This window comes from Rattus norvegicus, chromosome 14 (genome assembly GCF_021556685.1).
Source record: "Rattus norvegicus strain SHRSP/BbbUtx chromosome 14, alternate assembly SHRSP_T2T, whole genome shotgun sequence".
In the NCBI taxonomy this organism is placed as follows: Eukaryota; Metazoa; Chordata; class Mammalia; order Rodentia; family Muridae; genus Rattus; species Rattus norvegicus.
This window is the reverse complement of record NC_141547.1, coordinates 21,552,488-21,578,534: the sequence shown is the minus strand read 5'-3', so window position 1 is coordinate 21,578,534 and position 26,047 is coordinate 21,552,488. Positions and strand designations below refer to the sequence as shown.

The following is a 26,047-nucleotide window of genomic DNA, read 5'->3' as shown; positions in this document are numbered from 1 at the left end:
TGAAACCACGCCTCCTTCCGTCCCGCTTCTCGCCCTCGCTCCGGTCCCCGCCCCCGCCCCCGCCCCGGTGCTCCGCACTGTGACGTTCCGCGAGAGACACGGAGCGTAAACAGCGCAAGGCATTTCGGGAGCGGGATTGTTTCGCGCAGGAAGCAGGCTCCATTTTAGCGCCGCCCGCCGTCGCCATCTGTTTCTCTCTCCTCCCCCTTGTCTCTGGTGTGGCCGAATCCCCAACAGAAAGATTGAAGCCCGCGCTGTCCGAGGTCAGGCGGGAAGAGAACCAGAGGACGGGAGGAAGGGTGCTCGTAGGAGCTGAGTGGAGCAGGTCAGGTCGAAGCGCGCGGCCCGCCGGACGGACTGACGGACGGACTCGTGCGCCTGCGGCCGCGGCTGCGGCGCCCGCGCGACTCGCTTCCCGGCGGCGGTGGCGGCGGCGGAAGCCGGAGGGCAGCCATGGCGGCCGACAGCCGGGAGGAGAAAGGTGAGTGTAGAGGACGGGGCCTGCGGGTCGAGGGGACCTAGTAGCCGCGGCCTGCGGGCGAGGCCGGAGGTTAGGGCCTCGCGTTGAGCGAGCGGCCGCGTCGTGACCCTCTCCCTAAGCGGCCTGGCCTGCTGGGCCTGGCGTCCACTCCTCCGCGGCGCCTAACATCTCGGCCAGGGCTTTGCTTCGGCTCGGAGTTCTCTTCACTCCCGGAGCGGTTGGGAGGGGGCTTGCTTTGAGTTGCCTGCCCCCGGGCATGTTTCCTGGCAGGATTATGCGGATGTAATGCGTATTTTCTGAACTATCTTTTTGGTTGACTTTTTCGAGACTAATGTAACAGCATTGATAGATAAATGCTAGTTTAATTCAGTCGGATGAATTATTAATCTCGTAAAATACCTGTAAGTAACTTGTAACTGTTCTTTTGGATAAGCTAAGAATCAATCGCCTCTTTTATTCCTCGAGTACTTTGGAAAGAAAGATAACTAGGAAAAAAAAATGCCCCTTCCCCCAAAAGTCCTAGCAACTGATCTCCCAGAATAGTGCAGAGTTCTCAAAAGGTTCAGCCAGGAATACATAGGTAGAGGTTTAGAGACTTGGAAAGATAAAGTAGAAGAATTTCAGTTAGTGAAATGTTGTTTCCTCTGAAATACTGACTTTATAGAGACCATAGATGCCAGTATAGGATCTATACCACAGAAGAGTAGTCTAGCTGGGATGCTGTGTTAAGGTTTCTCAGCCCTAGGACGACCATGACAGTCTTGGAATGGTTAGTATTAGATGAAAATAGAGCACGATTGCTGCTCCATAGTTCTCTAATCTCTGCCTGTAGCTCATTAAATTTGAGGTGGAGATTTGTTGAGCAGTCATTAAGCTTTTACCATTTTACTAGTCTCTACTTCGAGTGGGAGTGTATTTAAGATGATGCCTTTGTCATAAGTAGTTTTTTTTTTTCTTTCTTTTTTTTAAGAGACCTGATTTCTGTGTAGCCCTGGCTGTTTTTGGAACTTGATTTGTAGAATAGGCTGGCCTCAAGCTCAAGTTCAGAGATCTGCCTGCTTCTGCCTCATGAGTGCTGTTAAAGGTATATGCCACCCTGTCTGGTTGAAGCAATTTCCGATGCACAGATTGAAGTTTTATTTTTTTTAATCCTGAAACTAAAGTGTCAACAGTTGTTCCAGAGACATCCTGGAGGACTGTGAAGAAAGAATTCTGATAGAGAATAAAGGAAGCCACTTTATCATAGTAAAGTCAGTTGTGAAAAAATCTGAAGATCCTTTTATCAATAAAGATTGATTGTCTTTGATTGTCAGGATAAGATTTATGACTTAGGAGTTTCAGTGGCTGCCATGGTAGGTGAACAAACACAAAAGCGAATAAAATTCAGTTGTCAATATAGCGTCTGTTAAAGAGAAGATAACTTAGAAATGATTAATATACAGTAATCCACAGTGAAGAAAAGTAATGACGATTTGCTTTTAAAAATGGACTTCATAGTGAAGATGCAGTTTAAACACAAAAACTTGATTATTGAGAAGTGATGCCTCTTGTCACTAATGCTTAGAATATTTGTAATAGTTTTTTAAAACTTAATTTTTCAGTTTGTTTATTTAAATTTTATGGTATAAGCAATTATTTTTATAGTTAAAATGAAGATTATTTCTCTATACGAGCAGGATAGTAAATACTATCTTAGTATTTACTGCTTAGTGCTTAGTATTTAGTGCTTATTGTCACTTGATCATTGTTGCTCACCTGTGAAAGGCAATATTAAAGTGCGTAAGTAATACTTAAGTAAAAGTGAGAATGTTAAGGGAATTAGCATCATTCGTTAATGTGTTTAACAGGAAACTATAAAGCTATACCCTATAAGAATCTTAGCCATAATGGTGGCGACGCAGGCCTTTAATCCCAACTCTTAGGAGGCAGAGCCAGTGGATTTCTGTGAGTTCAAAGCCAGCCTGGTCTACAGAATGAGTTCCAGGACAGGAACTCAAAGAGAAAACTCCCATAAAAAGGAATCTTAATCATGCCAAAAACCTTTAATAAATTCATAACTTTAGGAAGCTCTTGATTAAAAAATGAGTCTTAGGAAATTTTAACTATTGTGTATTAATCACAGAATGAATTTTAGAGTCATAGGAATTCTTAATTTATTGGGCTTTGTAATAAACACATCAATTCTTGTAATACTTTGGTTAATCCCCTATACCTGGATAAATTACCAGTTCCCTGCTATTTCTGTGTTGTTGATTTGTCCAAAAAGTTGATTGTTAATGTATTTTCAAAATACTGGGAAACAACAGTGCCTTGTGTATTTCATGCATTTTTCTGTATAATGAAGTGCACATCTTTTCTGTTAAAAGTTTTTTGCATGAATTTTATTTGAACCCCTACAGGATACTCTACAAGGAAATGTTAACCCAAAATGTATATGAATTTTTACTTTTGTAAGTAACTGTCTACGTCTCTCCAGGTTGCAAGTTTCAGAAGAGCAAAGGGTGTGTTCATAGGTGTCTTTTGAAGTAATTGTGTCTTTTGTGCCTTAAATGTTTACGCAGTTCAACTTGAGTGAACGGCTGAGCATGAGCAGTATAAGTGCAGCGCTGGGTTTTGTGTGTATACATAGCACACAAGCTGCTGTGTGTATAGCCTGTGTACATGTTGTGCTAGCACTGTTGTGAGCTAGTGACTTGAGGAAGGGCTTATAAAACAGTATGGGTTTGGTATACATCTCCTTCACCCGTTTTGGGTGTTGTTTTGGTTTATCTGTAGTAGAAGTAAGTGGAAAATAGATACTATCTCTGCGTGCCAATTGGTGGTATGGAGGGTGGAAAATATTGATGGGAAGGACTCGCTTCAAATCTCTGGATATCTTTTAGAGAATGATTGTTTTCAGGTTGGAAGGATAGCTCAGCAGCAGAGTACACTTGGTTGCTTTTGTGAAGACCCTAGTTTGGTTTCCAGAATCTACATGTTGTCCTTAACTCCAATCCCAAGGTCTGATAGTCTGACCTCCACCGGACTTGCTCCTGGTGGCGCGCGCGCGCGCACACACACACACACACACACACACACACACACACACACACACAGACAAAATACACTGTCTCATGTAGAAGAATGGTGTCTTTAATGACCGAAATATATTTTAGGGATTATCCTGATGTAAATGTATTTTGCTTCATAGCAAAAGGAGAGATTGCTGGACATCTTGTTGCTGTGTTTTACCTCGATGAAACTGAATAAGTGAATTGAAGAAAAATGACTGATTCCTTGCATGGGTTTGAAAACATGTATTTAACATCTCAGTTTTCTTTAAGTTACTCTTGATCTGATGCTGAAGGCTGAAATAAATAATATTTTGTACAGGTTTACCTTTAATCTGTGTTCCACATAGAGGTTACTCTGTTAAACCAATCTTTCTGGAGTTAAGGTTTATGACCTCTCCATGTAGAGTTGTGAGATTTGGTTAGGTCGTTTAAATTCTTGGAATTTCATTTTAGAATTACTCTCGCAAGATATAACCATCTAAGGCTAAGCAACTCTGAAAATCCTGCTTCTATTTCTTTCTAAAATGCCACAAGCAAAATTACCAGCCTTGTTACTTCTAATCTTTTCGAAGTCAAAACTTGGCTCCAAGAACAGTGATTCTTGTTTGTATTACTTTGTTTTACCTCCTCTACCTGGACATTGTAACTTTATCTCAAAACTCAGTTTGCTGTCGTTAACAGTGATTTCTGTATATGAAAGATAATATAAATATAAAGCATTTGCAGATAATTTTCTTTCTGTAGAGGAGTTACTAAAGAAAAAAAGAGTAGTTAGTTTCAAAAGATTAATTTGAGAAAATTGAAGCATCCTTTAAAAAGTAACACTATCCTAAGTAAAATTTGGGTTTGCAAATGTTGAAAATTTGCAAGATAGTAAAAGTACTTGGATTTTGTTAAGTCAGTCTACTAGGATTGCTTAGAATTGTCTTTTTTTCTCTGTACTTTTACAATATAGTCATGCACCCTCCCTCAATATTTGAATCAGTGTGAATTGCTTGCATGATGGGATCCCAGAAGATTTACCTTATATTATACTTATCTTCGTGTGTGAGGGCATGATCTTTACAAGATGCCAAAACTAGTATGTAGAGATCGCTGCACATTTCTCAGGATGTAGCCTCATTGATAACATGAATGTATTAACCCAAACAGAACTTTGAGTCTCCTGTGCCTCAATGCCAATTGAACTGAACCTTGAGGTACTCTTGCATTGCATCAGCATATTTCATACCTAGGATACGGCAGATAAAGTACTGCTAAACAAGAGGCAACACTCTTGTCTTTAGAGATCCCAGCATGGCTTGGGTTCAGACAGTATTACTTAATAGTTTCATTACCATAAACCTAGAGCACCTCATGCAAAGCCTTGACATGTTACCTTCTCTGTCTTTAACAGAAGATTGCCAAGACTGCTCCAGCTGGTTGTTTTCAGGTGAGAATCTGGGCCCCTAGATGATCAGTAGTCCTGAAAAGAAAAAAGAAAACAAAACATGTGTGTTTTTTATGTTACATAACTGGCCCTTTTAAAAACAAAGCATCCAGTAACTTACTTCTTTCTGTTGACTATTTGCCTTTGGAGTTGAACCTTAGTTCTAAATAGAAATATTGAGTGAAATCACTTTTTTGTTGAGCTAATTTTATTGCACTGCCCACTTTTTGAAATAAAAAATATTTTGTGATAGTTTGATTTTTGAAAGATGCTCTAAAACAATTTTTAGTTCTTAAGTTTTCTGTGTATATAATAAAGGAAAAACTGAAGTTTATTTTTGTTTTTTTGAGATAGAGTTTCTCTTTGTGGCCCTGGCTGTCCTGTAGCTTACTCTGTAGACCAGTCTGGCCTCAAACTCAGATCTACCTGCCCCTGCCTCCTGAGTGTTGCAGTTAAAAGTGTACAACACCACTGCCCAGTGAAAAGTTTGTTTTAGTCCCACTGAAATAAGAATTATCCTATAATACATGAATTATATGTTCATAGATCTTTTAACTTGATGTTCTACCAACCTAGTTTCTTTTGCTGTTATTAATCTTAGGTGAGAATGTTGCTGTTCACTTACTATGAAGTAACACACATCATAGATGCGAATATGTATGCAAGGAAGGGCTTCATAAACTTAATGCTTGTGAGCTCTTTTTGATCAAAATTTCTTATGTGACTCTAGACATTTAAACATACAAAAATAAATATATGCCTAACAATGATGGATAATAAAGTAATTTTACTGTTAAAGACAAATGCAGGTTTGCTTGCTAATGAGAAAAGCTACGTTTTTTTTTAATTTTACATAAAGAATTAAACCTGGGGTGAGTATTTGATATTAGAGGAGGCTGAATATCTATGCTGTTTCCCATAAATCTGTACTGTACAAGTATATTTAGGGTCATTTCAGAAATTGTAGGAAATCCTATTCTAATTCTAGGTCAAGCTTCACTTAACATTTGTTGGTGTGAGACTCAATTCAAACAGCAACTTTAAAAAAAAGATTTATTTATTGATTTAATGTATAGAGTACACTGTAGCTGTCTTCAAACACACCAGAAGAGGGCATTGGATCCCATTTCAGATGGTTGTGAGGCATCATGGGGTTGCTGGGAATTGAACTCAGGACCTCTGGAAGAGCTGAGTCATCTCTTCAGCCCAAACAGCAACTTTTAAAATCAAATATTCTAATACAATCTAAAGATACATTTGATAGAGGAATGAACGCATGGAAATATCACCTTCGTTTTCCGAAAGAAAATAAGTATCTTTTTGTAAGAACATAAACCTTTTGAGTGTACACTAAGAAACCTCAGTTCATTGGTGTTGCAGGATGACAAGCTCAAGTGTAGAGTATGTTGGATTGTTAGAACCAAGGTTTCACAGGGTGGAGCATAGTAAGTGCTGCCAGAGACATTTCAGATTGATTTTGATTTTGAGTTAGGTTTTGGTTATTTTGCATTTCTTTTTACTGGTGTCCAATCTCCACCCCACAATGTTTGAGACCCACAGGTCAAAGTGCTTGTGGTATAGAATATTAATAATGTTAAGCATTAGTTAGGACAAAATGATAGAAAGTGTATTAACGTTAAAGAAAGTGCTCCTAAAATTAGTAATTTTATTTATTTTTATTGTGTGTTTTATTTATATGAGTACACTACAGCTGGAATCCCATTACAGATGGTTGTGAAGCCACCATGTGGTTGCTGGGGAACTGAACTCAGGACCTCTGGAAGAGCATTTAGTTTAACTGCCGAGCCATCTTTCCAACCCATAATTTTATCTTTTAATTATATAAGGAGATTTATTTTTAAACCACCAAATGCCAGAGATGATGATTGTCTTTAAGAACAATAGCATAAGTAATTCATTTTAAGTTGAAAAATGAAGTTTGTGCACTGAGTGAAAGGAGTTACCTGAGGAATCAGCCTAAATTATTATCTGGTACCTACTATTATAAGCTCATTGGTCTTTTTAAGCCAGGATTTTTGTTGTTGTTGTTAAGCTATAACTTACAATTAAAATTGCTAGAAATAAAATTAAAGGTATTTTAACCGTCTTTGAAACATCTTCCACTAGTATGTTTCTTTCTCCCAGGAGTAAAGAAGTTTTATGTTCCTTTTCTGTGAATCTGAGTACCTTTTATTGATTGTCTCTAAATAAAATGTTCAGTTGGTATTGCTGAGTTTTGCCTAGTTTTCTGCGTTTTGGGATATACACGTTGAGAGCTCTCAGTCACACTGGAGCTGCTATAAAGGAGAGCGGCTGTGGAAAAAGGCCCAAGAAGCTGTAGTTACTTTGGGTTTTCTCAGCCTGTTCTTTAGAAAAAAGTTACTAGATTTTTGGTTGTGAGCCTAGCCTTTAATGGCTGAGCAATCTTTCCAGCCCTTGAAGCATTCTTAAGGCACTAATAGCCTTAGCTAGAATTAGACTCCAAACTTGGAGATATCCTAGTTGATTGCCCAGAATTGAGCAATAATGAAAAAAATGATTGTTACTGATTTACAGCATCATGATTCAAGGTAGTATCTTCAGATAATTAGGGTATGTATGTACTTACTGAATAGATTCTAATGCACTGAACCATATTGTCCATATAAAGCCTGAGGTGCTATTATAAAAGGGTTGATGTGGGCACTCTTACTGGTAAGGAAAGGCCCATAGGTTGCAACACTCATCAGGAGTTTCTTTTTCTTTCCCCAGAGATTATTTGTGGCTTTTTATTTTTTGATCAGCATGCAAAATATTAGATATCATTATGACAGTTTCAAACAAGGTGTGTTTTCAGAGATTCTTTGCCCCTTTATCTTCCTTACCTCACTGTCCCTCATAGCCCTCCCTCCCATCTCTTCCTGTCATGTCACATGTATGTTTTAAATTTTGATTTAAATTACTGTGTTTTTTACTAATGTCTGATTAGAGGTGAAAAAAATCTTGAGACTGGATTTCCCATTTCCTAGTTAAAATAGGAAATTCATCTGCTCATCTCTTTCCTATACATCTTATTTCAGTAAACGTGTTAGTGACTTCAGTGATAGAGAAAATAAAATGTGGCCATTTACATCAGGGAATAGCAAAACATTTTATTAAGCATAGGTAGGCTTTGTAAGTCATAACAATTGTTGGTTACATATCTGCCAACTTATTAATACAACTGTATATTTAGCTTATTACTATAGTACAAATAAAGGTACTCATCTAGAATAGTTTTCTGTATTAAGTGAAATTTAAATGTTGCTGAGTGTACAGAGCCAAGGTGGGGGTATATTAATTTTAAATTCATACTATTTAATATTACATACTTGTGTTCTGATTTTCCATCTAATTATAGATTTAGAAAGCTTGAATTCCTGACTCACATCCATCTACACTAAATACTTTTGGTCAGCTCTCCTTTTTCTTTTTTAAGTACTTTTATGTGTTTTTGCCTATGTGTCTCCTGTATGCCTGTCTGATCCCTGTGGAGGTCTGAAGAGATAGATACCCTGGGACTGGAGTCCCATGTGGGTTCTGGGAACCAAGCTCTGGTCCTCTTGCAAGAACAAGTTCTTTCAGCTACTGAGCCACCTCTTGAGCCCTGAGCTTTTAATTCTTTACCTGCAAAGTGCTGATGAGAGAGAACATGCTTTGTTTTGTGAGCTCCTGTAAGCTACAGTGCCAATGTGTTAGCTGAAACATTTTGTTTTGTTAAGTTGGGATTGGTTAGTATTTATTTTGGAAAAGTTTGTAGACATTTTGTAAAAGAGCAGTCAGTACCTAAATTTGAATCCCTTAAAAACTTTACAACATAGACATGCTTTTTATAAGGTGGTATGATGTAGGTGTGCCTTTGGAATTTAAATCGATTTGTATACTTTTTTGTTTTTATATTAAATTTTAGCATGTGAGATGTGCTGCTGGATTTTGGGTTATTTATCGCCGAAATTAGTTATTTGCCTAATGAAAAGATTTATGAAAAGATTTGCCTAATTTCACTTACCTGTCTATTTTGTGATAGTTTTAACTGTTTTCTATGAATGTAGTTCATCCTTTCTAGACTAAAGAGCTTTGAACAGTAATTATTTTATGTGAATGAGTGTTTTGCATGTTTGTACACCGTGTATGTATAAAAATATTGTTGAGTCTAAAATGGTACTTGGCATCATTTAGATCTTGAGGGGTCTTGATGTGAAAACACATTAGATGATATCCTTTTCAACGTAATTTGATTTTCATTAACAGGAGAAGAAATACTCATTTTTTTTCATTTTAGAAAGGTGAAATACAGATAAATATTCATAGCACCCAAGAGAAGTCAAATGTCATGCTAACAACAGGTTTAGTTTTTTAGATATTTAATAAATAGAAAAACAACATTTTTGTTTTCTGTGTAATTTTGCTTCCTTTTTTTCTTGCTTGTGTTAATAATGGTTAGAGGTATCTTTAGTCCTGATATTTTTTCTCCCTCTAGTGAGAAGAGTCATACTTAATCTATGTATGGGCTCAAAATTATTAACCTTGCCGTACTTTTAGTGGGCTTTGTTGTTTACTGTAACTGTTTCAGCAAGTTTTATGACTGTATAGTTACTTGCCAGTGTAACTTTGCAAAAATTTTTATACTGGAAGATTTACTATAGTGTATAGTGTATACTTTATTTAAGTTGGTATTTTTATATATTTCTTAGAATTGTTATTTTCCTATTGGGTTGAGGATGAGACAAACTTGAGTTTGGAAATTGTGGACTATGCCAATTTAGAAGAGTTGCTTTTCTGAACAAATAAACTATTTCGGATGACAATTTTAAATAAAGTAGTTATAAAAGTAGTACAGAGAGTTTATATATATTTTCCAATGTATTCTATAAATGTTACCATCTGTTACATTTGTGTTTGTGTCATATTCATTGTCTCTGGCATTCACTCTCCTTTCAAGTTGATCTGAATTCACTTAATATGGGGTCTATGCTTGCAGACCTATATTTTTTATTCAACTATTTACTTGTGAGTATGATATGTCCTTGTCTCTAAGGACTTAATTTTTCTTAAGCATATTAGTAAAATCATGAAATTAATAAATACTCAGTCTTAGTGGATTTCACTGATCTTCCCAGTTAAGACTTAAAAAGAGGTATATTTATCTGTTTTGCTTTCTCTACTATCAGCTAGCTTTAATTTCATAATAGACGTTCAGATTGTGCATTTTTGTGTAAAATCAAACTGCTTTGAGGGTTACGGGCACTTAATTACTCAAAATGAATGCTTATAAGTGAGTATTAGAAAAAATAATTAATGATATTGATTTTATTTCTAATTTTGCAGATGGGGAACTTAATGTTTTAGATGATATTTTGACTGAAGTACCAGAACAGGATGATGAACTGTATAATCCAGAGAGTGAACAAGATAAAAATGAGAAAAAAGGTAAGAGTTCTATTAGTATTTTTTGTTAAAAATATAGTTTAAAGAAAGGGGATTTGATTTATGAAAAATCTGTTCTTGTGTTTGTACCTTGACAGTACCAAAAGTCCACAACGAAGTGTTTTGCATAACAGTCCCCGAATTGGAATGAATAAAAGTACTGTTTGGGGGGTTTATGAATGGGAAACCAGGAAAGGGGATAACATTTGAAATACAAATAAAAAAACTCAATAAAAAAAATCTGTTTTTTTTTTTTTTTAAAGATACTGTTTAGAAAAGGGACTTGGAAGATGGTTTAGCATATATAGGAATATTTGTTTTTGTAGAGAACCAAGGTTTAGTTCTAGTACTTATTGTGGCAGCTCAGAATTACAGGAGATCTAGCACTTGCTTCTGATCTCTGTAGACATCAGACATGCTCATGGGGCATACTGGTATATGCAGGCAGAAAACTCAAACACATAAAATAATAAAAACAATACTTATAACTTTCAAATATGGGCATTTAGTTCAGCAGTTGGGGAGCTGTTTTATTTAAATTTATTCTGGAATAAAAATATTTTAGAAGATACTTTAAAGTAATGCATGTTTTTCTATATCATGCACATTTATAAACCTTGGTAAATTAATGGAGTAATACAAATACTTTTGTATGTCTTTTTAAATTGTTTTTTAAAGGATCAAAAAGAAAAAGTGAAAGAATGGAATCTATTGACACCAAGCGACAGAAGCCTTCTATCCATTCAAGACAACTGATTTCTAAGCCACTAAGCTCATCTGTTAGCAATAATAAAAGAATAGTTAGTACAAAAGGAAAGTCGGTTACAGAATATAAAAATGAGGAATATCAAAGATCTGAAAGGAACAAGCGTCTAGATGCTGATCGAAAAATTCGTCTGTCAAGCAGTTCCTCTAGAGAACCTTACAAGAGTCAACCAGAAAAACCTTGTCTACGGAAAAGGGATTCTGAAAGAAGGGCCAAGTCTCCTACACCAGATGGTTCTGAGGTAGTAAATGTTATTGCAGATAATAAAGCAGTTCTTTTTGAGGCTTTAGAACTCTTTATTCATCTTGACCTTGTCTGTTAATGACTGCTGATTCCCTTTTTCTTTAAACATCAGAGAATTGGGCTTGAAGTTGATAGACGTGCAAGCAGATCCAGCCAGTCTTCAAAGGAAGAGGGGAACTCTGAGGAGTATGGCTCTGACCACGAGACAGGAAGCAGTGCTTCTTCTGAACAGGGCAACAACACTGAGAATGAGGAGGAAGGAGGGGAAGAAGATGTAGAGGAAGATGAAGAGGTAGATGAAGATGGAGATGATGATGAGGAAGTGGATGAAGATGCGGAGGAGGAGGAGGACGAGGAAGAAGATGAGGAGGAGGAGGATGAGGAAGAAGAAGAGGAAGAGGAAGAAGAATATGAACAGGATGAGAGAGATCAGAAGGAAGAAGGGAATGATTATGACACCCGTAGTGAGGCCAGTGATTCTGGTTCTGAGTCTGTTTCCTTCACAGATGGATCTGTCAGGTCTGGTTCAGGAACAGATGGATCAGGTACTGGTCTTTTTTTTTTTTTTTAAGTTTATATATTTCCTGGCTGTCAAATGATTTAGTATAAGTTTGTGTGAGTCCAAGTTTGTTTCTAAGTGTATTTCAGGTTTTAATTTTATTCACTCTTAATATTTTTATCCTTGACAACAACTTATTCAGGTACATATGCATTTGCTATATATTCACATGTATCTTTCCCCCTAGTTATTAGGACATTTCCAAAGTAGAATGCCTCTTAATTTTTCATTATGTAGCAATAGAACCAAAAACAAAATACATTCTTATTTTTGATACATGAGATATCTTTTTATTCTCTGCATATGAGTTGTCAGGGATAGCTTGTAATCTTAGGTGCTTGAGAAGGTAAGGCAGGAAAATTATGGAGTTAAGACCAGTCTGGTCTATGTGTAAGAATGTCTGAAAAGCAAGACCAAAAAGTATTCCTAATGTGAAGAATCTTCAGTTCTGGAGATGTGTGAATGCACTTCTAGGACTAAATGGAATTTTCTTACAGGAATTGTTATTTGGTATTTAACCAAATAATGGATTTTATTGAAATGATTAGGCCCTGAAGTATTTATATTTAGTAAGTTCTTACATGAATTTGTTACTGTAGTTAGATTACTTCATATTATATTGCTTTTGTAGCAAGTATATTTCAAATGGAAAGGATAGGCTATCATTTTACAATAAATCAATACTTTTTATAAATAGTTTTAAAAGAGATACCTGGAATTCTAAAATTGCCTTATGTGGAATCTATTAAGACACTATACATAGATAATATGTGTATGTTTTGATATACATTGCCTGAAAAATGGGGTTACTGTGGAACTTTATTGGATATGCTAGCTTTTAAATACTAGGGACCTCATTTAATTTCAGTATCACTTGTTTTCTAGATTGCACTTTCTCTGGTTTACTTTTTCTCTGGATTTTTAGTAATTTATAAAATAACTCACTGGTTGATAAAAAGCTTTATTTTGCTAGGAGAATTTGCTTATGCTTTTGATCTCTGAGTCATAACCTCCATGTATTTAAAAAATAGTAGAATTCATATAATATGCTAAACATTCCTTTGCCTTTTCATTTACTAATGCCAGGTTTGCTGTGCTATAAGATGAGTTGAGCAAAATCTGCATTGGTTCCTTCCCCCCATATTATCTATGTGGGGGATTTAGCTACAAGAACTATACTATTTTGTAAATGCAAATTTGTAAAGCTTTACTCACAGCTTTGAAAACAATGTAATAACAATTTAAAAAAAAAAAAAAAGAAGCACCAAAAGATTTGCTAGTCCTAGTGTGCCCATCTGGCCTTTCAAGTTTTGGGTATCATTACCAAAGAATTGTCAGAATGTCCTTGGTTTATACACTAAAAGTAACATGGGCAATCTGTAACATTTTTTTTTTAGGGCAAATCCTAGTTAAGTATTAGTGTTTTCAGAAAACAATAAAACAAGCTGTAAAGTATCCTTTTTTTTTTTTTTTCATTTACTTAGAAAGCATAGAGCACAATTCTTTATACTCTAGCTTGAAGGCCTACCTTTCAAAATTGTGTCTTGCAACTGAGGAAATGTGTGACTTTAGTGTGACTTTGTTCCATTTTTTTGTTTTTTTGGGTTTTTTTGGTAAAGTTTCTTACTTGTAAATTTCATTGAGTGTGCTTTAACCATTAAGAGAATAGAATTTAAGCTTAAGTAGTTAACTGAACTTATATAGAAGGGTACTATATTGTGACCATTGCTAATTCTTTTTTAGATTTCCATTGCTTTTACAAAAAATACTTTTTATATTATATCTTATCTCCCAGCTAAAGAGCTTTAAGGGGTTTATCACTGTAACTCCAATGGCAAGAGGCTGAATTCAGTTTCAGTCCTCATATATATTTATAAAGTTCCACATTAAGCTTGATTTTTTTTTTTTTTTTCCCTGTGAGCCGGAGATCCCCCCACTCTCTTAAGTAAATACATGAACTGCCATTAAGATCTCAGTGGTAAATTTTAAAATAGAGAATCATCTAGAGCAGAACTGGTAAGAAGTAGAATTGAAGACACAGAATTGGGGAGCCAGCTTTTGGTTATGTTCTTATGTGTGCGTTTTCCATTGTGAACGCTTTGCTCTGATGTTTGCGTACATCACAGTAAGACTGCGGTAGTTTACACAAACAACAGGACTTAGTATAGCACTCCATAGCACATAGAAAATACATACTGAGTCTCACTGAAGAAAATTATATTTGCTGTACAAATTTTCCTCTGTTTTGGAAATCTTTTTTAAAGCAGTTGAGTAAGTCCCTGATTTATATTCATGTGTTTTTATTGCATGAAATGTGACAGTTTCAAACACAAAGTTTTAAATGAGACCAAGGAAGTTGAGTAATAAGGGGAAGAAACATGATTACTGTTTAAGAGCTGGAAAGCAAGACTAGATTAGGACAGCTTCTCATTTGAATACCTATGCTAGCTTTTGTATTGTGATACTTTAAAAATTTGTCTGGATTTTTTTTTTTTTTTTTAGATGAGAAAAAGAAGGAAAGGAAGAGAGCTCGAGGCATATCACCCATTGTCTTTGATAGAAGTGGCAGTTCTGCATCAGAGTCATATGCAGGTAATCTCATTTAATTTTAGGATAATAGATGACTGACTGTCACTTGCTTTAGAAAGTGTGGAGGTTGTAGTTTAGTGTGAATTGTTGATGTTCATTAGTACTGGATTTTGGCATGTTCAGTGTAATAATTCTAGAGGAGACTAAGCTTTTTTCTTATTTTAATCCTGTTCTGTTACTGCTTCAGTGGAATTTTCAATTTTCACATTTTTTCTCTTGGAAGATGATGATTCAGTGACTAGTTTTCTGAGTGGGAAACTGTTCAAATATCCAAAAAAAAAAAAAAATTCGAACTCAAAAAGCAAAACACTCGTACACATGGAGAAGTATTTTTGTGTGTGTGGGTGTGCCAGGAAGAATTTGTCTTGAATGAGAATTTTATGTGACAAGACTGTAGAAATTTTGTCTTCATCTATTAAAGCTCAATCTGAACAAATGTACTTTGGCTAAATACAGGTTCAGAAAAGAAGCATGAGAAATTATCATCTTCCGTTCGTGCTGTCCGAAAAGGTATCATTTAAATTTGAAATTGTTTTCATTGCATGCTCCATAAAGTCATTATTATTTTACCTTATCGGTTCTCCATTAGTAGTTGGTTTTGATGTAGTCATGTTCCGATATATCATGTTAAGGGAGACACATTAAAAACTTGAACAGAAATTTCCCATATTCTGTGTCTGCTTTCTATTGTTTATCTTTCATAGTAATTATAGACAGTTTGCAATATTTTTGTTTCTAGATGTGTTGATTGTTATATTCACATTGGACACATGTTTAACAGCCTTAATAGTCTGTGATCAATCTTTAAATGAGTCTTTAATCAAAAGTTTATAAAACGTAAAAGCCATTGTCATACTTAAGCATGGGTCTGATGTATCGGAACATCACTGGGCAAGGCTGCCCCGCACAGCGCTGCTTCTCCTTAGCTTTGCTTTATTCTTTGTGCCTGAGCTTTCTAGACTGACTGGGTGACTTGAGATTTTACAGTTTAGCTGGGTTTGGAGGGCTAATTTAGTATATTGGCACACCTATGTGTAGTAATGTCCATGGTTAATGAAAATGGATTTTTTTTTTCCAGATCAAACCAGTAAACTCAAATATGTCCTTCAGGATGCAAGATTTTTCCTCATAAAGAGTAACAACCATGAGAATGTGTCTCTTGCCAAAGCAAAGGTATTACCACCAGCCCCATTGAAATGTCCTTATCCTGAAAGTTAAATGAGGCACAGTGATCAATGAACTTTACCTCCAGCAGCCTAAGACTTTCTTAGTTGCCATTTCAGGTCTGGTCTATAGCAAGTTAGGAAACCTGGTAATGGTATGAGTTTACATTTTTGTCTTATTTGGAAAGCACAGGAGTGGTGAAGGGTACATCATTTATACCATAATAGAGGTGTCTTCTGTTAATATTTCTTTTGCATCCAGCTATTAATTTTTTTATGTAGTCACTTGGGTTTAGGAAGAAGGGAGAGCCATAGCTGTAAAGGGTAAAGGTCCACTTTAGATTGTTACCAGGACTATCATTTCCTGGAGGATACTGAAGAAATAAGAAATAATCTTAGCTTAAGTTGAGTAACAGTTTCAACTGATTTATCAAAATGTTCACATTCCTAACCATTTCAGTTGGTAGTATTTCTGATTTGGGTCGTACTTGTAAAACTTTACAAGGAGAAAGTAACAAGCAGGTAGTTTAGGTGGCTGTACTGTTTTCTTTAGCTGAAGTGGTTGTAAGCTGAAGTGATAAAGTGCTGAAATGTGAATAAATGAGAGCTTTGTTACCTTAACCTTTCTCTTTGGCTCCCCCCCCCCCCGTCTGCCTCTCTCTGCCCCCACCCCTGTGTGGTGTGTGTGTGTGTGTGTGTGTGTGTGTGTGTGTCTGTGTGTGTCTGTCTGTCTGTCTGTCTCTCTCTCTCTCTCTCTCTCTCTCTCTCTCTCTCTGGCTTTTTTTACTTTTCTTCTCTCTTTTTCAGAACTACTTTAGGGGTCTAAATAACTATGTACCGGCTCTAATTAAACACAGATCTTTTCAAGTTACATAAAAAATTCGAACTTAGGAATAACTAGAATTTTGGCATTTTCACTTAAGGTTTTACTGCTGCTAACCCTTTATAAATTATGTGATTAAGCATACCTATTTAGGAAGATGGAAGTGATTCACCTTTCAATAACATATACGTACCAGAAAAATTGTTTTTCATTTTAGGATAATTGTAGTGATTGATACAGAATTTGAGTTCATAAGATTTGCTTGACAATCTCCTTTGTTTAGCTTTGTTATTTTATCAGATAAGTTATCAAGTGAGATTTTTGTTACAGTTTTTTAAATTTCAAGCACCAATATAGTAACTTTTATTATTACTTTAGTATTTGATTTTAATTTGTGACCTTTGCATTATTTCTATAGGGTGTATGGTCCACATTACCTGTAAATGAGAAGAAATTAAATCTTGCGTTTAGATCTGCAAGGAGTGTTATATTAATATTTTCTGTCAGGGAAAGTGGAAAGTTTCAAGGTAAGAATAAAAGTGATTTGTTACTTTGGGTATATGAAATAATTGCATTTACCCTTAACAAGTGTGATACTGTGGTTTTTAGGTTTTGCCAGATTGTCATCAGAATCGCATCATGGTGGCTCTCCTATACATTGGGTGCTTCCAGCAGGAATGAGTGCTAAAATGCTTGGAGGTGTTTTTAAAATTGACTGGATTTGCAGGTAAATTAATACAGAGAAATGGCAACTGGTTGGGAATAATGTTAAAGTTATATAGTAATTTGATTAGTTTATTTAATTAGTTTCTGCTACCCTTTGGGGGTGATGGGGTTCTTTAGTCTCAGACTTACTTGTATTCATAACATGGGTGTGTTAAAAATAAAAACAATGTTTTTTACCTGTTCAGCCTTCATAAACTGATGCTGAATGTTAAGGAAAGAGAGTTTTCCTAGCAGTTAAGATCTGGTGTGTTGATTTCATTGCAAAATAATTAAATTACTCTTAGTTGTCTTAACAGTTTGGAGACTACTTACTGCCGCACAGTTTGTGTTTTTAGGAACATAAGCAGTACATGTTTTATCTGCTCTTGGATGTCTTAAAGAGGATTAAGACTTAATTATGTTTATTTAGAAACAGTGACTAATTTTTGTAGCATGAGTTAGTATGTAACACGAGTTAACATAAAAACTTTTTGGTCATACCAAATCATACATGGCTCATTCATATCTTACATATGACATTAAATATTATTTGAAATGGACTATATGAATTTTATTGATGAGTTGATTTGTTGGGTTTCAAAGGAATTAGAAGTGTTTGTTACAAATAAGAAAAGTGTGGTGGCATAGGTCTATAACACCAACACATGGGGCCAAGGTACGAATATCACTGAATTTTAAGCCTGAGGAAAACAAATGAGAAGGGTAAATGCTGTTTCTGTTCATGAAAGTGGAGGAGCATAGACATGTTCCATGAGGTTGTATGAGTGCTTAAATAGGGTTGTGAGGAAGAGAGCCAAAGGGTGAATGAAGAATGCGGATGTGCAGACTTCACAAAACTAAGTGAAACACTGTATTTGGATTTAAATAGAGAAATCCAAAACTATGCAGATCTTTTATTTTTTGTTTCAAAGATCTTTTACAGTTTTTTTAACTTTTTTTAATTGTTCGCTTGATTTTGTTTTATTTTAAGATAGGATCTCTGTGTAGCTCTGTCTGACCCAGGGACTCAGTATGTAGACCAGGCTGGGCTTGAAACTAGCAGAGATCATTCTGCCTCTGTGTACTAAGTTGTGGGATGAAAGTCATGCATTACCACATCTGATTCTTCACTTATTTCTTAAAATTATTGTTATGTATGTATGTCTGTACATGTGAGCTCATGTGTCCACAGAGTATAGAAAAACATCAGTTTCCCTGAAGCTGGAGTTGAGCCAGCTGGCTGCTGTGGATGCTGGGAACTGAACTCTTTAACACTGGGACATCTCTCCAGCCTATGAGTTTACAGTTATTTGCTTTAGCAAAAATTGAAAGGCATCTACATTTTGTTAGGTAAATACAAAATTGGTTAAGTAAAGTATGTTTTGTTTCTTACAGAATTTTGTAAAAATAAACGTTCATGCCATAACATGTGGAAGCAGAATAAATTAAAGTTTAATTACAGTGCATTGAAATGAGACTGTGATGTTGGTAACCTTTTTCTCCTTCCCCCATTTACATATGTGTAATTATTTAAAAAATCATTAAGTAATAATACAAACTTCAAAAAAATTGTGACATGGCTGAACAGGTAAAGGTACAGGCTGTGAAACCAGGGCACCTAGCTTGAACCCTAGTGCCTCAATGGTGGCGAAAGAGAACTGACCTCATACACACATAGTCGCATGCGCAGAATACTGTGAAAATGGGTGACAAGTTATTGTTTTAGTTGATGTGTGTAAAAAAGGTTGTGTTTATTGTTTTTTATTTCCAAATTGTAAAGGCCAAAGAAAATATGGTTAGGTTTATCATTGAACTATTTTATTTGGATATGATGCCTTTTGGGAAAAAGAGACAATTATATTTTAAAGCAGATTAAATGTTAGAATGTTACTTGTATTAATGTTGATATTCTCAGATTGACATATTTTTGTTTACAAGATGAATTTTATTGGTTAATATCTTTTAAATAAATTTTTTTACATTGACTCATTAATTGGCTATCTTACTAACTTTGTGCTTAGCAAGAGATATCCCAAGTCCAGCCTACCTAGAGTAGCTATAAAGATTAAGGCAAAAAGGGTTTTACTTTTTAAAATTTTAAGTGTATGTAGATAAAATATTCTGTTTAATATATTAACACTCAAAAGTTGTGGAGGACAATGGATACTTGCTACATTGATATTTGTTTCATGTAAGTCATTTGAGGGCTGAGTTTTGTTTTTCTTTACAAGTGAGATTTACATTAGATTGTCAGAACTAAAAATTTTACACACTTAAACATTCTAAGTTTGTTGAATCCCCAGTAATTCCCACAACTGTGTAGGCACATGGAAATTGAAACAGACAAATACTTTTTACAAGACAGGAGCGAGCTCAGAGTAACACTGTAATCTATGGAATAACCAGAATTAAACTTACTCAATAGTTTTACTTTCAGTTTTTTGTTGGCTACTCCAAGTAACAACCTATTTATACTCTTAATTACTTCTTTTAATGTGAATAGACAAACCACTAATATCACATGAAAGGCTTTACTTTTTTTGGGGGGGGGGTTAAATTTGTCCCTATAGTGTGAGTTGAAAGGCTTTACTATATTTTTTTTTTTATTAAATTTGTCCTTATAGAGTGACTTAAATCTTGACCTCTTCCACATTTCTGTTACACTTATTATTAACAATGTCATATCACTCTTTTCCATAGGATATCTGTTCAAAAGGTAACTAGATCTTGTTCTGTAACTGATAAAAGCAGTTATCTATGGCATCATAGTTGTCTGTTATATCCTAGCTGAGATTTTCTAACATCACCCAGCAGTGTGTAGTCTTTTCAGTCTAATTTTGGCCCATCCTACCAAACACAGACCTTTATTTTGGATATTGGGTATTCTGCTTTTATACTTCTAGTGATAAAAATAATCTAACTGTAAGAAAACCTGTAAGAAAGCCAGACATTAATGAAGCTACCTACTTCTCAAAGATTAGGATGTAGTAGTGAGCCTTTTATTTCACCAACCTTGACTATACTTTATTTGTGATGCAGGTTCACTAATTTGATATTTGTTATAGACAGGCAGTTGAAGTTTTATTAATCAGTGCTGCTTTCCTCTTTTATTTTTTTCCTTTTAGCTGACATGTGCTTATTACATTTTATAAATAACCAGTGCTCCACATTGTGCTCTTGATAAGCAGTGTTTAGTAGATAGAAGGTAGTAAATGTATTTGTGACTTAAAAGTATTTTCAGCTCTGTGGTTCACAGAGTTTAATTCTTTTTAAGGAGCACTTGTATTAGTCTTTTGAGATAGAGCTAGGTTTTGAAGGGCTCTCTGTAGAAGATTAGATGCCCTACCCCACTGTTAAGTGAGTCTTTACATTTTTGTCAACACTCATTGTTGATTTATTGACTACTGAAGTATAGTACTCATCCTTAAAAAAATTTGCAAAGTAATACACTGTATGCTATTTCATATTTAGGCGTGAATTACCCTTTACTAAGTCAGCTCATCTCACCAATCCCTGGAATGAACATAAGCCAGTAAAGATTGGACGTGATGGACAGGTTTGTTTACTCTTTAATCTGTTTTATAGACTCTTATTAAAAGATACTTTAAAGCCTTGTCTGAAAGATATGAATTGTGAAAACCAGAAGATTATGGGATATTCCTGATTCCTGTGTTGTGACTGACTAGGAAGATATTTATTAATATTGATACTCAGGTAAATGGTATTTTCACTAATAAACTGAAGTGAAAGTGATAGAACTAGCCTAGTTTTTCACTATAAAAAATTTAAATGTAGAACACTTAATGAATCTGCATTTTCCTTTTGCAGGGAGCATAGTATTCTTGTCTGCATCATTCTTTTCTTAGTAAATGTGCTGATGAAGCAAGAACTCAAATTCCTAAAGTTTTATAATAATTTATAATAAGAGTTTCAGAATTGTCATTAATATGTCCAATTTTCTAAATAGAAAGTTGCCCTCTGAAAACACAGATGTATACACTTATGCATACACGTTTTAAAGTCTGCAAATTAAATCGGACGTGTGTAGTGAGTAAAAATAAACCCAAACTTTTCATACTTTGAGTTCCCGCATTTGGTTTGGCGCCAACAGTTACTCATATTATTTTTGTTGCTTGTAAGTTAAAGGTGTTAATATTTAAAAGTACAACTTTGTCTAAGCTTGTAGGTTAGTCTGTCTCTGTAGGTGTTCAGTTCTGATTCTCAGACATAATTTTTTTAAGATGAATGACTTACATTTTTATATTTTATGCAAATATTTTTTGGATAGAATGGAATAGAATGAGTCTTATAGCAGCTGCACTTTGGATGAGATTCTGCACTTGTGCTTTCTACTTTTCAGATACATGGAGCACTTTGCAATGTTTTTTGTAAACCTGGACGTTTATTAGAATCTTGTTTATTTTAGCTCCTTGGGAAAAAGTCTTTGAAGTCAGTGTTTTGTACATGAGGAAATTAAGTTGTTTGAGAGAGTCTATTTTGTCTTTTAATTGCTATTTTAATATTCCAGGAAATTGAACTTGAATGTGGAACCCAGCTTTGTCTTCTGTTTCCCCCTGATGAAAGTATTGACTTGTATCAGCTCATTCATAAAATGCGTCACAAGAGAAGAATGCATTCTCAGCCTCGATCAAGAGGACGTCCATCCCGTCGAGAACCAGTCCGGGATGTGGGAAGGTTAGAAACGTTCTTTGGACTGATAATAGGCACATGTATCGGGATAACATGATGGAGGAATGTGATTCGTCAAAAGTTTGTCCTGCGGTAAAGAAGAAAGAGAAAATCCTCAAATCAAGCTGCATGGACTAGTTTGTGGCTTCATTGAGGATTTCACATGGTCACCTTGGTCTCAGTCATTTTTTTCAAGAGGAAAATGGGGATCTTTCCTAATGCAGAAAAAAATAATTTACTAACAAGTGATGGCCAGTTTAGACTAGATAGTCTCTCTGATAATAAATACAGCAAGTGAAACGAGGTAGGCATTTTGTTGCTAAGAACAGGCTAGAAAGGATGAAGAGGAAGTCTTTATTTGCAAAAATTGTTAATATTTTATAAAGCCTTTTCTTTCAGGTGTGTCTCTGGATAAGCCTTATCACATATGGGACTTTTATAAAGGATCACTAATATTTTTTGAGAAGATGACGCCTCACTTAGAGGATAAAATGTTTTAAGTTATTTCATATTCAAGAGGAGCATTATTGGGACTGTTTCCAATTTTGTCACCGTGATGTGTTAACCCCATTGCCACATATTCTGTAACATGTGCCCAGTGAATTCACACATCCTGCTGAGCTTCTGAAAACAATAGGTTCTTTCCAAAGGGGATCAAGTGGCCCTGGGAGACCCGGCAACAAACCAAAACGAAGGGCTGTTGCTGTGTCTGTTTACAACTTTTCCAGATGCTGGCAGTACCTGTGGACTTAAAGTGTTTTTTAGAGGATCGCCATGGTTATTGATCACTACCTTATGAACTAAACAGCATTTTCCAGAAAAAGGGGGTTTAACTTGTTACAGAATTGGAGAGAAGTCTTTGAAAAGAACTGATTTAAGCCCTTCTACCCAACACCTTCCCCTGTATAGATTTGCATACAGCTAAATCTAAAATATTCTGCTAAAGACTATTGGATGTGTGGTTGATGGGATGAAACCTTTGGTTAAGTTTCCTTTTGCTGGAAACAACCGGTGGTAGGTACAGATAATCAATCCAACAGGAGTCCCATTTCTTTGAGCTTAAAAAGGACTTTGTCGAGTAGGTAGGAGGAAACCTGGCAGAGCCCCTTACTTTTGGCCTAAGAGGACTGATCACCAAGATGTCTTTTCAAGTTTAAGCTAAGAGGTTTCCAGTGCAATACAGTAAATACAAGTGAAGTTTTTCCTCAGTTTTGCAATGGACTGCAAACTATACTTATAACACCACTACACCTTCTCAAGCCTGCCAGGGCCTCCATTTATGTATGTGGCTTACAGTCAGTAGTTGGACTACTATATGAACTGTTACTTTCATGTTTTATACCGGTCGTAAATGCACTCCCCAAACTACAAGAAAGCGGTATGTTTATTTTATAAACCAGCTTTTAATTTTCTTAGTATTTATTGTAGATGCGACTGTTTTTTATTCTGTGGGGGTGGGTGGGTGGTACTTGGTTTGTTGGATTTAATTGCAGTTTGAGTGGTTTGGTGCAAAAATTAGAGTATTCAATATTTAGAGAGCTGAAAAATTATTGATGCTGGGTTATTATATACTATATATTTGAAACTGGATAGTAAGAGGATATGTTTATTCTCTCAATGTTTTGGAACTTTTGTTTTCATTTGTTTAGCTTTACTAAATGCTAAGTAAAGTGTATTTTATGCTGTATTGTTATATTAGCTATCAAGGTTTATGAAAGACAATGAAGAACAGCCCTCAGCAAATTCAGCAGTACCTTCTAAGGTTAAACTTTGAGCTAGTTTGACGAACTCTGTTAAAACTTATTACCTAACAGTTCATGAGAACCGTTTTAAAAGGCATTGTTTCTGGAAAAATTATCTTAATTACTAATGTTATTAAAGAAAGTAATGTTTTTCAGATGCTAGTTTTTCAAGTAACTAACATTTTCAAAACTTTCCTGTTACCTAGCTATATTACATTTAAAACTTTCTGTATAATATGAAAAACTATAGTTTTGTATAAAGTAGAGGCATCATTTAAGATTTCTTAGCTTTGTTTAGATTGAATCTAAACTTACAGTATCTATAAATTTTAGACCTAACTATTGCACAATTGCTGGTGTGGTTTTCCTTCTGTTGTTACCTGAATGGTGACATTTGAGAAACTGACTTGTTAAAGAATTGCTCCTGTTTTTAGACTACTAGAATGTGTTTGCAGGTTTGGTTAGATAATTAATTCTTGAGGTTGTCTTACAGTGTGAGATTGCAGAGAGGTTACTCCAGGAGGATCTGTAAGGTTTGCCGTTGAGGAATTAAAGTTTAAGAACTTTTAAAAGTTGTTTACCAAAAATTAATGGCAATATTTTTAGGAGGCCATGGGCTATTCTTTGTACTCATCTCTGTCAAACTCTTGCTTTGCTGTTTGTTTTACCAGCTGTTTTTGGTTTAATTTCTAATGTGTCTAATTTGTGTAGGCGTCGACCAGAAGATTATGATATTCATAACAGCAGAAAGAAACCAAGGATTGACTATCCCCCTGAGTTTCACCAGAGACCAGGTTAATATTTTATAATCCTGAAGATTATTTGATATAAAATTATTAAAACAACAACTTCCAGTAGGTTTAAAAGTAAAGAACATTTAGGGCTTGAGACTACCTTAGGAAATCATTACTAGTTCTAATTAGAAGTTCTTCCCCACCATGTTTAGATTGTTCAGTCCATTTCATTGAGTCATGATTATCTGAAATTGCTGCCTTAGCAAATAATGGAAATTGATCTGTACATCTGTAAGATGTAGGAAAATCATTTTGTTGTGTTTTCTGTTCCTTATGATATGTAGTGTTTCCTGTCGTATGCAGCATTAATTAAAAATCAAAACAAATTAGGCCTTTTAGAAACAAAAATAAAAACTTGGTGTCATTTTGAAGAGTGGTAAACACTTGGCTTGTTATCCAAGTGTAAATATTTCAGTTAGTGTGTTTATTGGGATTAAAGAAGGGATATATTTAAATTCGAGTCATGGACACACCTGTAAAACTCTAGAATTTGTTTCTGGTTAGCATTATAACTAGTGTTTTGTAACAAAATGGTTTTACAGAAGCACTTTTTTTTCGTTTGTTTTTTTAAAGATTTATTATCTATAGGTATATTATAGCTGTTTTCTTCAGACCCACCAGAAGAGGGCATCAGATCTCATTACAGACAGTTGTGAGCCACCATGTGGTTTGCTGAATTTGAACTCAGGACCTCTGGAAGAGCAGTTAGTGCTCTCCAGCACTGAGCCATCTCTCCAGCCCCCACTCTTCTTTTTCTCTAAGGGAGGCAGTTGTGTTTCATTTAGACAAATAACCTTCCCCAGTAACAGAGCCAGTCAGACATTTTTATAAATTAGTTTGCTGGATGGGTAGAGTAGATAACTTGATCTTGGAATATACATACACTCATCTTTGCAGCTTTTTACAAATTTCTGTCCTTTTGAGTCTTCCTGGTTTAAAATTTGGCTGTAACTTCTCAAGGTGAAACATTCTTGAATGGCCATTCTGAAGTGTCCTTAAGCAAGTTCAGATGTTCCACTCAAGTTAGTTCTCTGCCCTTAACACAGGATACATGTGAATCTCTGTAGTAAAGTGATAACATCCTTTAAAGTATATTTTTCATGGGAAGAGTTGAAACAAGGGTAAGGAAGGTTTAATTATAATGCCCTAGTGAAAACATAAAGTTTGATTTACTAAAATGCTTGATGTTTGAACAGGGTATTTAAAGGATCCCCGATACCAGGAAGTTGACAGGTAAGTTGGGTTCACTCTTCCTTAGCTTTGAAATACATTCTTGGAACTAGTTTATGAATTACCTGAATTTAGTTTCACAAATCTTATTCCCAACAGACGATTTTCAGGAGTTCGCCGAGATGTGTTTTTAAATGGGGTAAGCATTAAATTTTTCATATTTAAAGACAGGGTCTGATTGGTTTATTTCCCTGATTTTAATATTGTTGACAATGTCATCTTTTATTTTAGTCCTACAATGATTATGTGAGGGAATTTCATAACATGGGACCACCGCCTCCTTGGCAAGGAATGGTTTGTATTGCTCTATTTTTTACATCTCTTTTTTTTTGTATT

At 35.4% G+C, this 26,047-nt stretch overlaps 1 protein-coding gene across 16 annotated transcripts in view; it reads left to right on the top strand.

The window, feature by feature from the left end:
• The first annotated feature begins 121 nt into the window (after positions 1 to 121).
• Ythdc1 (YTH N6-methyladenosine RNA binding protein C1) overlaps positions 122 to 26,047 on the top strand; it is a 30,491-nt gene continuing 4,565 nt past the window's right edge. For 2 of the 16 annotated variants that reach the window (XM_087582195.1, XM_087582199.1), the window contains exons 1-15: positions 122 to 481; positions 4,931 to 4,966; positions 10,310 to 10,411; positions 11,087 to 11,415; positions 11,530 to 11,962; positions 14,479 to 14,568; positions 15,644 to 15,738; positions 16,970 to 17,078; positions 17,161 to 17,278; positions 20,728 to 20,812; positions 21,785 to 21,951; positions 24,399 to 24,481; positions 25,678 to 25,714; positions 25,787 to 25,850; positions 25,943 to 26,005. In XM_087582195.1, the coding sequence (XP_087438321.1) occupies positions 454 to 481; positions 4,931 to 4,966; positions 10,310 to 10,411; positions 11,087 to 11,415; positions 11,530 to 11,962; positions 14,479 to 14,568; positions 15,644 to 15,738; positions 16,970 to 17,078; positions 17,161 to 17,278; positions 20,728 to 20,812; positions 21,785 to 21,951; positions 24,399 to 24,481; positions 25,678 to 25,714; positions 25,787 to 25,850; positions 25,943 to 26,005 (1,839 nt within the window). In that variant the 5' untranslated portion in view covers positions 122 to 453. Of the gene's footprint in view, positions 482 to 4,930; positions 4,967 to 10,309; positions 10,412 to 11,086; positions 11,416 to 11,529; positions 11,963 to 14,478; positions 14,569 to 15,021; positions 15,076 to 15,643; positions 15,739 to 16,969; positions 17,079 to 17,160; positions 17,279 to 20,727; positions 20,813 to 21,784; positions 21,952 to 22,344; positions 22,754 to 24,398; positions 24,482 to 25,677; positions 25,715 to 25,786; positions 25,851 to 25,942; positions 26,006 to 26,047 lie in introns of those variants that run through there. The other 14 variants (XM_087582197.1, XM_087582196.1, NM_001437203.1 and 11 more) reach the window with 14 other exon arrangements.